The sequence below is a fragment of the Anser cygnoides genome, chromosome 2, assembly GCF_040182565.1.
Source record: "Anser cygnoides isolate HZ-2024a breed goose chromosome 2, Taihu_goose_T2T_genome, whole genome shotgun sequence".
Classification (NCBI taxonomy): Eukaryota; Metazoa; Chordata; class Aves; order Anseriformes; family Anatidae; genus Anser; species Anser cygnoides.
The window spans coordinates 146,924,707-146,940,403 of NC_089874.1; the positions used below are offsets into that span (position 1 = coordinate 146,924,707).

At 34.3% G+C, this 15,697-nt stretch overlaps 1 protein-coding gene across 4 annotated transcripts in view; it reads right to left on the reverse strand.

Annotated features, from left to right (window-relative positions):
* The window catches only part of CSMD3 (CUB and Sushi multiple domains 3), a 712,079-nt gene that overhangs the window by 364,645 nt on the left and 331,737 nt on the right, over positions 1–15,697 (reverse strand). For all 4 annotated transcript variants that reach the window (XM_066990669.1, XM_066990670.1, XM_066990673.1 and 1 more), the window contains 2 exons: positions 8,894–8,997; positions 3,548–3,660 (listed from right to left, as the gene is read on the reverse strand). In XM_066990669.1, the coding sequence (XP_066846770.1) occupies positions 3,548–3,660; positions 8,894–8,997 (217 nt within the window). The remainder of the gene's footprint in view (positions 1–3,547; positions 3,661–8,893; positions 8,998–15,697) is intronic.

Here is a 15,697-nt window from a genome sequence, read left to right on the forward strand (position 1 = left end):
GGAAAGCCTAAAAATATTTACTTGTTTTATTTGGTAATAGTATTAGCATAATAGTCAAAACTCATATATAATGGAAGGACTATGATTGTCATGGAATCGTGAAAATTATGACTTTGAAATAATGAACTTACAATTTCAGAATGCTAAATATTCCATACTTTCACATAAACCACAAAATCTACGCCAACATTTTAAACACAAAAACACATTACACAACAGCAAGAGAACAGAAAAATAGAAAAAAAATCTCTATAATGAATCTGAGCTTGTGGTTCTCTCCTGCCCATTTCTGATATTTATTATTTACCTAAGGAGGTGTTTTTTGTAGTTGTTGTTGGTGGTTGTTTGTTTTTTAGTGGGATACTTGAATATGAATTAAAAAAAAAAAAAGCCAAAAGAAACCACCAACACACATTTACTTTAAAATATTACTCTTTCTTAAATGTTTTAATCTCTATTTCATTTTTCAAAGATTCTAATGAGATCTAGGTATTAAAAGCATATAATGACCACATACACGTCTTAATCTAGAAAAGGTCAAAGATTATTATTTCATGAATACTTTCTGGATTCTCTCAAATGGCAGATAGGCAAAAGAGAACAAATTGTCTTTCTGTAATAACATGAATTTCAAAGAATTCTTCAGCTGAAAATCTACTGTATTAGAGAATGCAGAAGTACTCAAGAACTTACTTTTCTATTTTTCATTATTAAAAACAGTATCATACATTACATATTATTACAGTCAGAAAGGATTTGACCTTCTATTTCGCACCCTAGGTAAGTGCGAAAGGACCATTTTGGAGGACAGTGTGTAAAAAGCACTGGGTAATGACATTCCACAACTCTTTGTTCCTCCTCTCATATTCCACACAGGACTTAGAACAATTTATATTCTTGAAAATCCTCCCAGACTCAGACATAAATATCAACTGGATGGAAAAATGTCTCAAATGAATGTCAAAATGAATTTTGATGGCATGAGGCAGGCACATCTCTGCTACCTCTGAAGTTAGTTGAGTTTCAAGATTCACAGAAGCAGATATTTAGGCATCAAGACATTTCAGTGGGAAATTATTCTGGCTATTAGTGAGTACATTATCAAGTAATTAGCTCCAACAGAAACAAGATTGTAGAGTGAATTAACAGAAGATATAGTGTCAATATAATCTATAAAATTGCACTCTGTTTTTGTGTTTTTACTTTGGACAAGCTTTATTAGGACCTGCAGATTAAATGCAGCTATTATATATCATGAATGTTATTCAAGTGCATTCTGTGAACTGCCTCAAAGAAATCTACCTGGTGCCTTTCAAGATTGCTCCATCGTGAAAATTGAAGCAAGGGGAGTGATTAGAAGACTCACTTCAAAACAAATTGCTGGATCTAATCTAAAATGCTAATGTATTTGTACCTCTTATGTAAGCAGAATCTTACAAGATCTAAATATATAATATATAAAAATAGATACAGTATTAGCTATAGTTAAGGTGTCTGTGTGTGTAGTGGAAATTGTGAGACAGAAGGAGCCAAGCTCTAGGAACGTTATTTCATCTAGTCCATTAAAGAGAAATACAAGCAAATTGGGCATGCGTTCTTAGTAATTTATATAGTCATTTAAACTAAAACGTCCTTCAACCCTGAAACTTAGAAAAAAAGTTTTGTTAAGTAGTTGCAAACATTTTTGAAAGTCTTTGCAATTTTATTTATTTATTTATTAGTACAGAAGGCAGTGATACGTCATATGCTTGAATGAATCTCTGATTTGGCTTTCAATTCATAACTTCAAAAATTTCTGTAATTGCAAAACTGCTTCTTGTCTGTTACATGTTATATTATCTGTTTCAATTTCTCTATTCAGAGTCTACCATCACTATCAGAAAGGACTTCAAAAATATTTTATGAAAGGGAACATTGACTGTTTCTTGGCATCTTTAATGAAACACCTTCTCAACAATAAATGCAAAGGAAACTGATACAAAAATCTTACCCTGTAATCTAGATTAAAAAACAACAACAAAAACAAAGCAAAAACAACATCTATTTGTTGAAAGCTTGGTGCATTCACATGCTATTTAGTTACCTAGTATAAAGTATCAGCATAAGAAAATAGATAAATACAGACTCAATGTTTAAGTGTACATGCAATTAAAATTGATTATATGGAGATGAAATTGAGAATAGTCACCATTACTGTCCCCCTCTACATACTCATATTCAATCAATTTTATTTTTGCGAAACGAGTGTTTATAAGAATTAAAAATAGCTCATGAATAAAACAAGATATAGTACACATTTTAAGACACTAAACAATAATCCTTTGCCCCCTGAAAACTAAAATTGCTGCAAGTAAAACTAATTTTATTTAAAAAAAATCACGTAAATAAAGTCAAGAAGTACTGGAGCTCTGCAAAATATTTCAAGCTCTGATACATAAAGATTCCATTTCCATTTTGTTATGGTTCAAGGTTTTTTCATATTAACAAAAATACATGCCAACAGCCAAAAGAAGCTTGGGGACATAAAGAAAGAGCAACTCATGTTTTACAGGTTGACTCCCGATATGCCTATCCATTCCATCTGTCATTCTCATTCTTTTGATGTACCTAGCTTCCCCCCTGTTCCTTAACCTCCTGCTTCTCATAATTCTATTCCTGTCACAGAATGATGAACCTCAGTCCTTCTCCCTGTTCTCCAAATTATTCATAATTATTGTTGTTTATTTGGTTCAGCTTCTGGCTTTTCTGTCTTCCCTTATGGAGAATAATTATCACACACTCTATTGCTTTTTGGCAGCAGGAAAGGACCTTGTAACTTTAAAATTTGTTTCAAGAAACACATGCAACTATGTCAAATTTGATATTAAAATAATAAATGTAACTATTCTATAATAATTCAGAAGTGTTCAAGTATGTTATTCTTATGTTTTTGGCTTCTTCTGCTGTTCATGATATATGAAAATTATTCATTCTCCCAGAAGAATTAAATAGCAACAGCTGTTTAATGTTTTGTGTTAAAGATCCCTCACTTCTTTAAAACAATAAGGAACAACAATATTAGGTCATTTTTTCTTTGTCTTGTCCCAAAACTTTTAAGTAATTCCAATTTCTGGCTTCTGTGGTTTTTTTTTCTTTTTTTTTTTTTTTTTCCCCCTACTGTAGTAGGCATAATGAATGTTTCAAAACCACAAAGGTATTATATGCTTTATTTGTGCATTTAGCATTAAATAGTCATATCATCATTTCATTTTTATCTTTTCAACATGAAATAACACAAAAATGTTAATCTATATGCCAAAAATTCAGTTTCTGTTATAACACATTTAATAAAAAGTAAATAAAAAGCAATTTCATGTGACATAAGACTTTTAAAGAGAGAAAAAGTATTGTTTTTTTGTATATTTGTCCACAATTTGCATTTTCTTGTTTTGAAAACCAACAGAACTGGGAACAGAATGAAGATAAAAAAGAAAAATATGAAATAAAAACATTTCAAAATATTAATTTTGGTATACACTTAAAACTACATCTAATAATACATTGTTACCTTTGTAATTAACCTTGAAACCGATTGAGCCCACACTTTCATCTGTTTGAAGATGCAACCACATCTGATTACTCATGCTCACAATTAGGTCTGGTACAAAGCTCCCAGTTAACCTACAGGCAGAAAACAAACAAACAAACAAACAAAAACAGATGTAAAAGCCAAGAAGGAAACCTTAATAACAGTCTCAAAGGACTTCCACCATACCAGTAGCAATCGAGTACAATTACAATAAAAAATACGTTAAGTATTAAATAACCAGATTATTTTTTGCTTTTTGTAAGTTTAGACCCAAGATAGAAGGATTTTAAGTAACTAATTTTTATGGACTTTTTTTTTTTTTAATTCATCATGGTCAGTTCACACCAAGTGAGCCAATACAATCCTCAATGATCCAATGACTACAGATTTGATAGTTTCAAGGTTCGAATTTCAATGCAATTCTAAATGTGTATCCTCTTTGCTGAATGACATAACGTAATAGTAAAAAAGACATATTCTGAAACTTGCAGTTTGATGTTTTCACAAAATTTTGCCTGAAATTTGGTAAAAGTTTATCAGCTAAAACAGAATGTTGAAAAGTAGCAATACATTTTCCATTCTTGGAAAATGAATCACAAGTACAAGACTGTATAAGAGTGAAAACTGTTTCTTTTTTTTCCCCAGTTCTAATCATTTTTAAAACTAGCTGAAACTTAAAATGGACTATTTAAAATATATCTTGCAGTTAATTTTACTTCTCCCCTCTGATCTTTTTTAGTTTGCTTCTTTATAAAATGCTCTGCTGTGGGAGAAACTCCTGTCAAATCCCCACATCTGTGTTCACAGATGGAGCTACTACAAAGACTCTTGCCAGAATCAAACAAGTAACTGCATGGCCAAAATGATATACTAACTGCTCATTCCCACACTAAGGGAAAGTGGTTTCAGACTTTGCCAAATTGAAAGATTAACAGGATGTTACTCAGAAACAACACTGTTGTAACAGCTAGCAGAGTTTTGTAACTGTCAATGGTGACTGACAGCAGACTTGGTGAATATTAAGACCATTGGGCATATTAATCTCTTTGTTGTGTCAGACAGAATTCCTATTACAAAAAAAAAAAAAAGCAAAACTTTATTATTTCTATTTTCTGAAGTAAATTATAAATGCATATTTTTTAATATACATTTATTTTAGAAACCATATTTTTCAATGACATAGTACATGGGATAAAAATACAATTTGTAAATGCATTTTCTGAAAATAATCAAAAAAGAGAACACAGAAATCACTTGTCCTTGCTCTTTTACATCAGTATTTTAAGTTACACATTTTGAAAAATAATTGTCAAATTCTTAACAGCTATAAATTCCTATAGCTCTTCAGCATCAACTGAGTTGCTAATAAGCAGAGAAACTTCTCAATGAGGGAACGACTTTCTGCAAGACAGGTGTGAGCGTCTGAGACAGGCATCTAAGTAAACACAGCTTGAACAGAAAAGGTGCGTTCATAAAAGCGTTACAGTAATAAACGTTCAAGTAACGATCTCTTTTTAGTAAAAGGATACAACTTGGACTTTCCTTTTTTTTTTTTTTTTGGGGGGGGGGGGGGGGGGGGGGGGGGCAGATGTAGAGTTTTAATGGCATTTTATACATAGGATGTCTCCTGCCCTTCATCTCTGATTCCAGAGAGACACGGGTTATCTGTTATTTCTGCACCTGCAAGACCTGTGAAGTATCCTACAGAGTTCTGTATTAAGTGCTTAGTGATCCCTGTACAATATTTGGGAAGATTTGGGGGCCATCGGTAAGATCAAGAAAAAAAATACCATTATGCGGTATATATATATATATAGACTTCCTCTACTGTGGAGACCTCTCATGGATGTAGGTTCTTAAACCTCTTTCAAAAGCTGAGCAGTGAACACTGTCAACAACATAAATGGATAAATTTTGTTATGATGCCTTCCTTTTTATTATACAGTTTAACAATAGTTATGACACTCAGCAAGGTGTTTTCCCCCTTTCCCTCTTCAAGACTACCTTTCCTACATACTAGTGGAAGTCCTGAAATCACCAGGACTGCAATTCTCAAGTTAGGAAGCATAATTCTATTCAAATGCCAAATGAAAAAACAGACATATTCAAACCAATGTTCTTCAGCAATTTGCTGGAGGAAAAATCATTGTTTTAAAATTTACAATCTAAAAGTAAATCTATAATATCTGATTTATTTGCTGTGCATCATATCTCAAGCAAAGTGTGACTGGCTCAGGGGAGAAAATATTTACAAGCTTTTTTAAGAACCTAATTATGCTCCATCTTCTATGTAATTTTTTAAAGTATTTTTAACCTAATAAGCTCAACTTTGATAGTCCTGATCACAGAATAACCAGTGAGCAATCCACTAGCAAATGAAAACAATACATGTGACTGAATGACTGATTTTACACTGCTATTTAATATTTATATATATATATATAACTGGGGGACTTTCTGCCTTCTACAGGATCCTCATAGTAATTATTCTTAAAAAAATATTTCTCTAGTTATCTACAGAACAGATTCACTTACATGTTAATACTTGCCAATTCTAAATAACTCTTTAATAAAATAAAATTATTTAGAATTCCTTTGTATGGATTACAAGTTTAATTCTGCAGCTCCATCATTTTTCCCCAACATGGGTCTCATCATCAGACATACTTCTATAAAATATCATTAATGAAATAAAATTGGACCTTTAATTAAATAAAATTTACTACATTCATCAAAATTTAAAATATTTTTGTACTGTGAGTCATTGTGTTAATTTAATTTAAATATCAATACTTCAGTTAAATGCTAGTAAGATTTGGTGAATTGCTGCTTAGTAAAAATGCTTTCCACCTGATATGATAGTCAATATTGTTTAGGCATCTAAGAATAGAGTTTAGTAGTCTAAGATTATGTCATATTGAATTATAGCACTTTAAGAAATATATTTTGATGGCTTGGTTCTGTTACCCTGTTTATAAAATAGAAATTACAGTAGTTCCCCACTTCTCAAAATTATTGTTAATAACAATTAGCACATCTAAAATCCTATGAAGAAACTTTACACTATCCTAAAGAATTTGCTCCTGAAATGCCTGTCCAAATACTGGTCTCTTCATGACACTGAAGGAACAGAAAAAGTACAGAAATCAATAAAAAATGGAAGGTCAGATGGTTTATTTTCTGAAGGATAAAAGGGAATTCATGATGAAAATCTGTAAATCCTGAAACAAATGTATTTTCTGCTCAAAGTTTTGTGATGAACAATATTAATTAGATGAAATTAGGAAAGAAAAAATGAAGGTAAACTGGCTCCTGAATATTCAAAACAAACAATTTTTTGTTATGTAAAGCTACAATATATACAAATAGTTTGAATAAATTTCCATTTGATATACTGCAAGGGCTGTCACTCTAAGGAATCCTACAGTTGTCATTCTTTTATTATTATTATTATTATTACTAAATACATTTTGTAGTAAACATTTAGCACACCTGCTTCTGTTACGTGACCTGCTGTTTCAGCTTTTAACTTGTTTGAAATTCATCTATAGAACTGATGAACATAAGGTACTGACTGAGAGGCCAGTTTATTGAAAAATAAGAAATAAATATTATTTAGAATCACAGAATCACAGAATTGAAGGGGTTGGAAGGGACCTCAAAAGATCATCGGGTCCAACCCCCCTGCCAAAGCAGGTTCCTTAGAGCAGGCTGCCCAGGTAGGCATCCAGACAGGCCTTGAATACCTCCAGAGAAGGAGACTCCACAACCTCCCTGGGCAGCCTGTTCCAGTGCTCCATCACCCTCACCATGAAGAAGTTCTTTTGCATGTTGGTACGGAACTTCCTGTGCTCTATCTTGTGGCCATTACCCCTTGTCCTGTCCCCACAAACCATTGAAAAGAGGTTGGCCAAATCCCTCTGTCTGCCACACCTCAGATATTTATACACATTGATAAGATCCCCTCTCAGCCTTCTTTTCTCCAGGCTGAACAGACCCAGGTCTCTCAGCCTTTCCTCACAGGGAAGATGCTCCAGGACCTGTATCATCTTTGTGGCCCTCCGCTGGACTCTTTCCAGGAGATCCCTGTCTTTTTTGTACCGGGGAGCCCAGAACTGGACACAGTACTCCAGGTGAGGCCTGACCAGGGCAGAGTAGAGGGGGAGGATCACCTCCCTTGACCTGCTGGCCATGCTCCTTTTCATGCACGCCAGGATCCCATTGGCCCTCTTGGCCACGAGGGCACACTGCTGGCTCATGGTCAACCTGTCGTCCACCAGGACCCCCAGGTCCCTCTCCTCAGAGCTCCTCTCCAGCAGGTCATCCCCCAGCCTGTACTGATATGTTGAGTTGTTCCTTCCCAGGTGCAGGACTCTACACTTGCTCTTATTAAACCTCATTTGGTTTCTTCCTGCCCATCTTTCCAGCATGTCCAGGTCTCACTGAATGGCAGCACAGCCTTCTGGCGTGTCAGTCACTCCTCCCAGCTTTGTGTCATCGGTGTACTTGCTGAGGGCAGACATTATTCCCTCATCAAGGTCATCGATGAAGATGTTGAACAAGACCAGACCCAGCACCAACCCCTGGGGAACACCGCTAGTCACAGGTCTCCAGCCGGACTCTGCGCCGCTGATCACCACCCTTTGAGCCCGGCCAGTCAGCCAGTTCTCAACCCACCTTACTGTCCACTCCTCTATCCCACACTTTCTCAGCTTTGCTATCAGGATGTCATGGGAGACAGTATCGAAAGCCTTGCTAAAGTCAAAGTAGTTGACATCCACTGCTCTCCCCCCATCTACCCAGCTGGTGATGCCATCATAGAAGGCAACGAGGTTGGTCGAGTGAGTGTTCTGGACTGAACACAACCCCTGTTCCCCTGGGCCGCTCAGGTGGAAGACACAGAAGAGGGTGGATGGTAGGGAAGGTGTTTTTGGTTTGTTTTAGTTTCTCACTGTTCTTGTCTGTTAGTAAAAGGCAATCAATGATATTAATCTCCCTGCACTGAGCTTGCTTTGCCCATGATGGTAATTGCTGAGCAATCTCCCTGTCCATATCTCAACCCTTATGCCCTTTTTTATCATATTTTCTCCCCCTCTTAGTTTCAGGACAGCCCGTGAGAAAACAGCTGTGGTGGAGTTTAGCTGTCAATCAAGGTGAAACTACCAAATGTACTTAACCACCACGTCACCTTCAATCACTTTTCAGAATCTCAGTAAAATTATTTTTTGTTGGGATTCAACTGACTGTAATCACTATTAACTCTCATCAAAATTCACATTAATGATATTCTGTAATGTATATAAACTGTAAATACAAAAGACTTACACTTGAAGCACAGTTTTAGGATCACCCACTTCTCCTCCATCACCAATTGTCAGTGTGTCATAGCCAATCTCCAGATCAAATTCTTCAAAATTTATCTGTATGACCTAGGAAATAAAATAAGCAAATGTATTTTAAAAATACAGAAATGACCTGAGAAATGCCTGTAAATAAAGTTTTCAGCACTATAAGAAAAAGACGATTTCAAATTAATAATTTTATTTAACTTTAGAATATCTTACAATAAATTATTGCAATTAACCCAGGCTTACTTCATGAAACGCAAAATTATAATAATTTTAAGGTATCATCTCTGGTATCACTCTGCTGACCTCCTCAAAATACTGTCATTTCACTTATTTATGCAGTTGTTACATATTTAATACAATACTGAATAATTGTATTACATTTTGATTAAGATATAGTCAAAGGGCAACATAATTGTATTTCATGCAATACAATTGTCTTCAAATAGCAACTGAATAACTGCACTTTGTTGAATAAATGCAGTAAAGGTGCAGAACATAATTTACACCTGACATCTGGCTCAAGTGGCATAATGCTGGATCAAAGGTATAAACCAATTTTTAATGAAAAATGCAACCTTCAGGAGCACAATTTTATTTTATATCCTGTAATCTAAACTTCAATATGCATATTTAATGCTTGAAGGATGAAAATTTCAGCTCTATTTAAAGAATACAATGAGTATTTCAATTACAGCAAAATTCAACCATATTGTTAGAAAAGAAACATATTTCTCCACCTATAAATTAAGCATACATACTCTTTCTTTATGAAAATAGCAAAAGTTCCGCAAATATTCATATATACAAAAATGACAGAAGGCCTATGCACAATAATTTTTAATACCCATGTCTATAATAAATGGTCTTTAATTATTGTTATAAGTGTGAACTAAGAATGTGCTTGAGGTGTGGAAGTAATTTTGATGGATAACTATTGAGTCATTGACAGCTCATGCTACTGCCATGTTACACTGGGGTTCTAATAAGTGTTTGAAAAAGGACATATTTTTATGATCTTTCTGAAAATATATTTTAAATCACCTGTTACTTTTCTTGGCCCCAAAATATTATGAGAAATAACAATAGAATTGGGAAAGAATATATGGAAGTGGAAGACAAAAGCTAGTACAGGCAAGTTGGAGAAACTGATGTATGTTGCAAGGAATGTAACGTTCCAAAGGAAGGAGGAATTCTTTTCCTTACATGTGTAAATAGGAGTATATGTACAGTGAGGAAGTGTACACAGTTTACTCAATGTATTCACATATGCAAACATGCATGTTTATGTGTATGCATGTGTGTTATACCCCATGAAATATAGTCAGCTACAGATAGTTAAGCACCAGATGGAGGGGAAAAGGAAATTGAGTAGACACTTAGCTGCTTTATTCTGATTGAGTAAAGTAGACAAAATCTTCCTAGCATAAAAACAATATTCTGGATAGCTTCTATTTTTCTAAGAATTTAAAGTTTGCCATAAGAATTTAAACTGAAATCCATAACTAGATTTAAGGTCGATACATATCTCATTTATTTTTTTATTAAAAAAAAAAAAAAGTCTTCATTTCTAGCCCATCTTTAAATTATGTTCAATTATATGTACTGTTACATCAGAAGAGGACAAAAGCTAAACCACAACATGGGAGTTTTGGGACAAATAATGTTAGTATTGAAATCACTTTGAACATATATATTTTGCTTATTAATAGTCAAATAGATTTGCCTATCAATATCAAGACATGCCATATGAGTTCCCTATGCCGTAAGGGAACAAGAAATCTAAGATACAAAGAAAAAAAATGTATAATTGGTTCATCCAGCTAAATCCACATCCTGTGTTCCACTAAAGATAAAAAGACCTAATCTCACTATCATGTATTTCTAGGTAAATGCAACAGTAAACAGTAACTGATTTTTAAAAATTTAATATCCTAACAGATAATTCATATTCATTGGATACGGCCACATTTATGGAAAGCCTCTGTCTTTCTGTAACTGAATTACTTGACTTTAAGTGTCAGAATGCTAAAATAGCTTTTCATTAGAAGAATTAACAATACTTAATACTTGGCATATTTCACTGGAAAGGAGAGGACTGAGGATGAGGAAAAATATAAGATGTTCCTTTGCAAGAGTTTCATGGGTTTACTTAGGGCTGAAACAAATATATTTCTTTAGAGATGACATTACAGTTCAAAATATTTTATTTCACTGGAAAAAAGTATGATTTCTCCCATTATTTAATAATGTTGCTCAGAAATAAAGAAGTAAGAGAAACTCCATGAAAATTGTCTAGCTGGTAAGGGATTATGATGGAATATGAAAAAATAACTGTGGCTTTTTTTTTGTTTGTTTGTTTGTTTGTTTTTTTCCAAATCACAGGCTTCAGCTTGAGTCTACATGTCTCCGGTGAATCCCTGAGTTATTTACTTACTAGATTATTGGCTGTTCTGATGTAATCTCTCATTCTTTTGCCATCTGACACTCTTTTCTGAGATAAAGAATGCTTTTATTTTTACTCAAAATGGATATACAGGAAAAAAAAAAGTTTATTTCTTGCTTTTCTTGCATTAAATTCTTTCAGAAGAGCCTGTTTTATTAGAAGATTTGTAACCCACTCTATTTGTAACTCACCTAAAACTGCCATAACAGGAAAGGTACAAATTTGAAAAGTGTACCTGTATAGAGCCATACATGCATTTCTGGGATTTCATGCTGTGCTGTTTCTTTTTGACATGCCAAGTACACAATATACAATATAAAATGTACTTGAAATCTTTGCAAGTGAATGGCAAGAAAATAAATACTCTGAGCAATAAGATATACCCTTAGAGTCCTTGTTTTACAATGTATGATTTAGTTTGATCAGACCCCAAGATGATTAGAGCTGGCTTTGTACTGATTATTCCCTTTAGAATACTGATCAGGTATTTTGATGATAGCATATAGAGTTGAGGATGGTGAATCCTTTCAAAATAAAAACTGAGGTTTAGGTAAGATAACTGAATAACATAAATCTTTGTAGTAAACGCACCTGAAAAGGTGATAGATCTGTAAATGGCAGACCGAAGTTAGGTGGCATCCTTGAATTAATTTAACATGAGAGCAATACAAGGTAATTCTAGATTTTAGTCTGCTATTATTTATGAGGATAAATAAATACTTCAGAAAAAAACTGTGCTGATTTATTACTATATTCTCCATATTTTTAAACAAGATCAGCATTACTAAACTGTGCCTTTGATCTAGGTACTACATACACAGCAATCAGAGGCACAGGGACTGGTGTTCTTTATATATATATTCAAGTAAAGTATTTTTTTCCAATTTTCCAGAGCAATGTGGAATCAGTATTAATGGAAATGAGATATGGGCTGAAAAACGTTGCAGGCCCCTGCAGGAGCAGGCCCCGGGCCGGAGCTGCAGCCTGTGGAGAGGAGCCCACACAGGAGCAGGGGATCTGGGGGGAGCTGCCGCCTGTGGGGGACCCATGCTGGAACAGTTTGCTCCTGGGGGATGGACCCCATGGTACGGAGCCATGTGGGAGCAGTTCTTGAGTAACTACTGTCTCTGGGAAGTCTAGACACTGGAGCAGGGGAAGAGAACGGCCACAAAGAGATGAAGCATTATCGGCAGACTATAACACCCATTCACAGTTCTGTGCCACTCAGGGGAGGAGGTGGAAGTGCATGGATGCAGGGGGAAGGTGTTTAGAGTTTGCTTTTTGTTCTCACTGCTCTAGTCTGTTATCAATGAGTGATATTGAATTATATGTATACATGAATTACATTAATCTCCCTTACGCTGAGTCTGTTTTGTTCATGACAGTAACTGGGAGGTGAACTCCCCGTCCTTATCTCAACCTGTGAGCTTTCCTTTCATCGTATTTTCTCCCATTCTGTTGAGGAAGGGGAGTTGAGAGAGTGGCGCAGTGGAGCTTAGTTATCCATTGAAAAGCACCACACTATCCTGATACAGACTAATTATATTTTGAATTTTATTTCAGATTAGTTTATTCCAGGATATTATTAAAAATGTTTCTACAGACTACTACCAAGGAAAAAATGAATTATTTTACGTTCCTCCAAATATATAAAACCAACAAATTTATATAAAAATGATATACTGCGCTATGCACTCCTTATTCGCTAAAATAAAGAGAAAAGTAGCTAAATGGAAGGTAATATTCTTTCTCCATGCTGGACTGCTTTTGCTGTTTACAAACCCAGAAGCAATAAACAATTTATAATTCATAGATTCACAGAATCATTTCGGTTTGAAAAGACCTTCAAGATCATCAAGTCCAACTGTTAACCTAGCACTGCCAAGTCAATCACTAAACCATGTCCTTAAGCACTACATCCACATGTCTTTTGAATACCTCCAGGGATGGTGACTCAACTACTTCTCTGGGCACCCTGTTCCAATGTCTCACAAACCTTTCAGTGAAGAAATTTTTCCTAATATCCAACCTAAATCACCCCTGGCACAATTTGATGCCATTTCTTCTTAGCGTATCATTTGTTGCTTGGGAAAAGAGTCCAAACCTGACCCCAACTGGCATTAATTGTTGAATTAAATTTATAAACCCAAAAACAAATAACAAAAAGATGGTAATACTAATGATAACTATCAAAAATATACAGAAAAAAAAAACTATCTGAAAATTATGATGTTAAACTTTATTCTCCAATAATTTTGTAAGCACTCTTCCAAAGGAAAAATGTGAGCACAGATCTAATGTCTAAAAAACTTCAGTAGACCTATCACATTTTTTGCCTTGGAATACAACATCCTTTGGAACCCACTCGTTGGGCAAAAACTAGTTTGCTACTCAGACTCAGAAGTAACACATCAGAAGACTTTTCTTGAAAGTTAATGTCTAAATTTAGACCTTCCCATAGTTCTTCTGAAGGAGAACATGCTTACATGGATGTGTTCCAGACAGCAATCTTTCCAGACAATTGTTCGATATTGTCTAGTTCCTAATGGAACTAGCTCCTCAAAGATTTTTCAAGAAAAGCAGTATTTCAGATGGAATATATATATATATATATATATATATAAATGTTTTTAAATTTTAAAACATATGAAGCAAAATGGTGTGTAACAGAAGTCTATGTGCATCAGAACTGCTTCTGAAGGGGAAGTGTAAAGATTTAAAGTTGTATGTATTTCCATATGTGCATCTGTTATCCTAAAGCTTCCAATGCAAATGTAACTCTAAAAATATTTTTGGATATGTAGTAATATTTTCACTCCATAAAATCTGTCATTTTTACCAGTAAAATAAGTATGAAGATATTTCTAAAAATGGTACAAATCTCTCTCCTCAGAAGAGTACTTAAAAATTAAGCTAAGATATAGCTTAAATAAGCTGTATCTTAAGACAATATTGAGAAATGAATTTGAAATAAAATATCCTGCCAAGAATACAATATAATTACACACAATTTTGCTGCATACTGCACATAATTGAATGATTCAAAAGATCCAGGAGCTGTTAGCAGCTGTGTAGCATAACAATAATTTAATTTGCTCTTCGGTAGCTACCTACTACATGAGCAAAACGTAACCCAAAATGAAAGTCTAAATATTAAGCATTTCTGTCCTTTTATTTATTTATTTATTTATTTTTAGCATCAGCGGGGAAGAGAAAAGGAGGAAAAAAGGAGACAGAAAATTTGGAGATTTATAAAACATTACAGGAAAAGGTTACTCCTTCCAGAAGACAAATACTCACTAGCTCATCCTACCACATTGCTGAGTCAATTTGTTAGCAATAGGACTCAACTGCAGGCATCTACAGTGCAAACATCAGTATTTGGTCTAGGTTTATTCATAACCAGTGAAAATATGTGTAGAGTGTAATCTATTTCACCAGGAGGCAGGTAACACACACTAGATTGAGCATAGTCTAGAAGTACCTATTTCTCTTTCTTGATTATAAAGTGAGACTAGGCATTTTTGAATGTGTATCTATACTGTGGACAACGAAAATGGAATTAACTTGCATAAATATATTAATGTAGTACCATCTGAGATGCAATGAAGAAGCCAAAAGAAACACAAAATTGGCAGATACCAGAACTCTTTTGGGCAGGCTGATGGAGACCAGATAGGTTTATCCCGGAACATTTTATGTTAGCGGTTGCCAGGAATTTCAACCCTCCAGACAGCAGATGAGTTCTGCTTGCTGAATGATACATAATGTCATTTCTTTCTTATGGTTCTTTAAAAAGACATTTTGTTTTGAGTTGGTTTGGTTTCTTGGTTTTCAGTTTTAACTCCAATATTAATGATAAATTTAATTAATTTAATTTTCCATAGAGGCTAATCCTGCAATCAGTTATTTATAAAAATCCTTTAGTTACATTTGCTTTGGAGCTACAATCTTTGAAAACAAATGTGTAGTCCTTTCTCATTTGAGACCAAATACTATTAGAAAGTCTTACAAGGGAAGAATAGTACATTAAAACAACAGCATGAAAAGACTATATTTTCATTTTTTAATTGTATAGTTTTTCTGTTTGCACAAAACTATAACTTCTATTGTGCCTGTGCACATTCACAACAGTGTTTCAGGGACTGATTAACCAGAGGAATACAGCCTCAACATTTAATGTAGTCCCAAACAAAGAAGAATTCTACAAAACAGAAATAATCTTGTAAATAAGGTCTTCAGCGAAGAAAATAATAGTAATGAATTACACACCTTAATTCAGCTATCAATATAGCACCCACAAAGGGAAATAAAGGATGGCAAACAAATCATTAA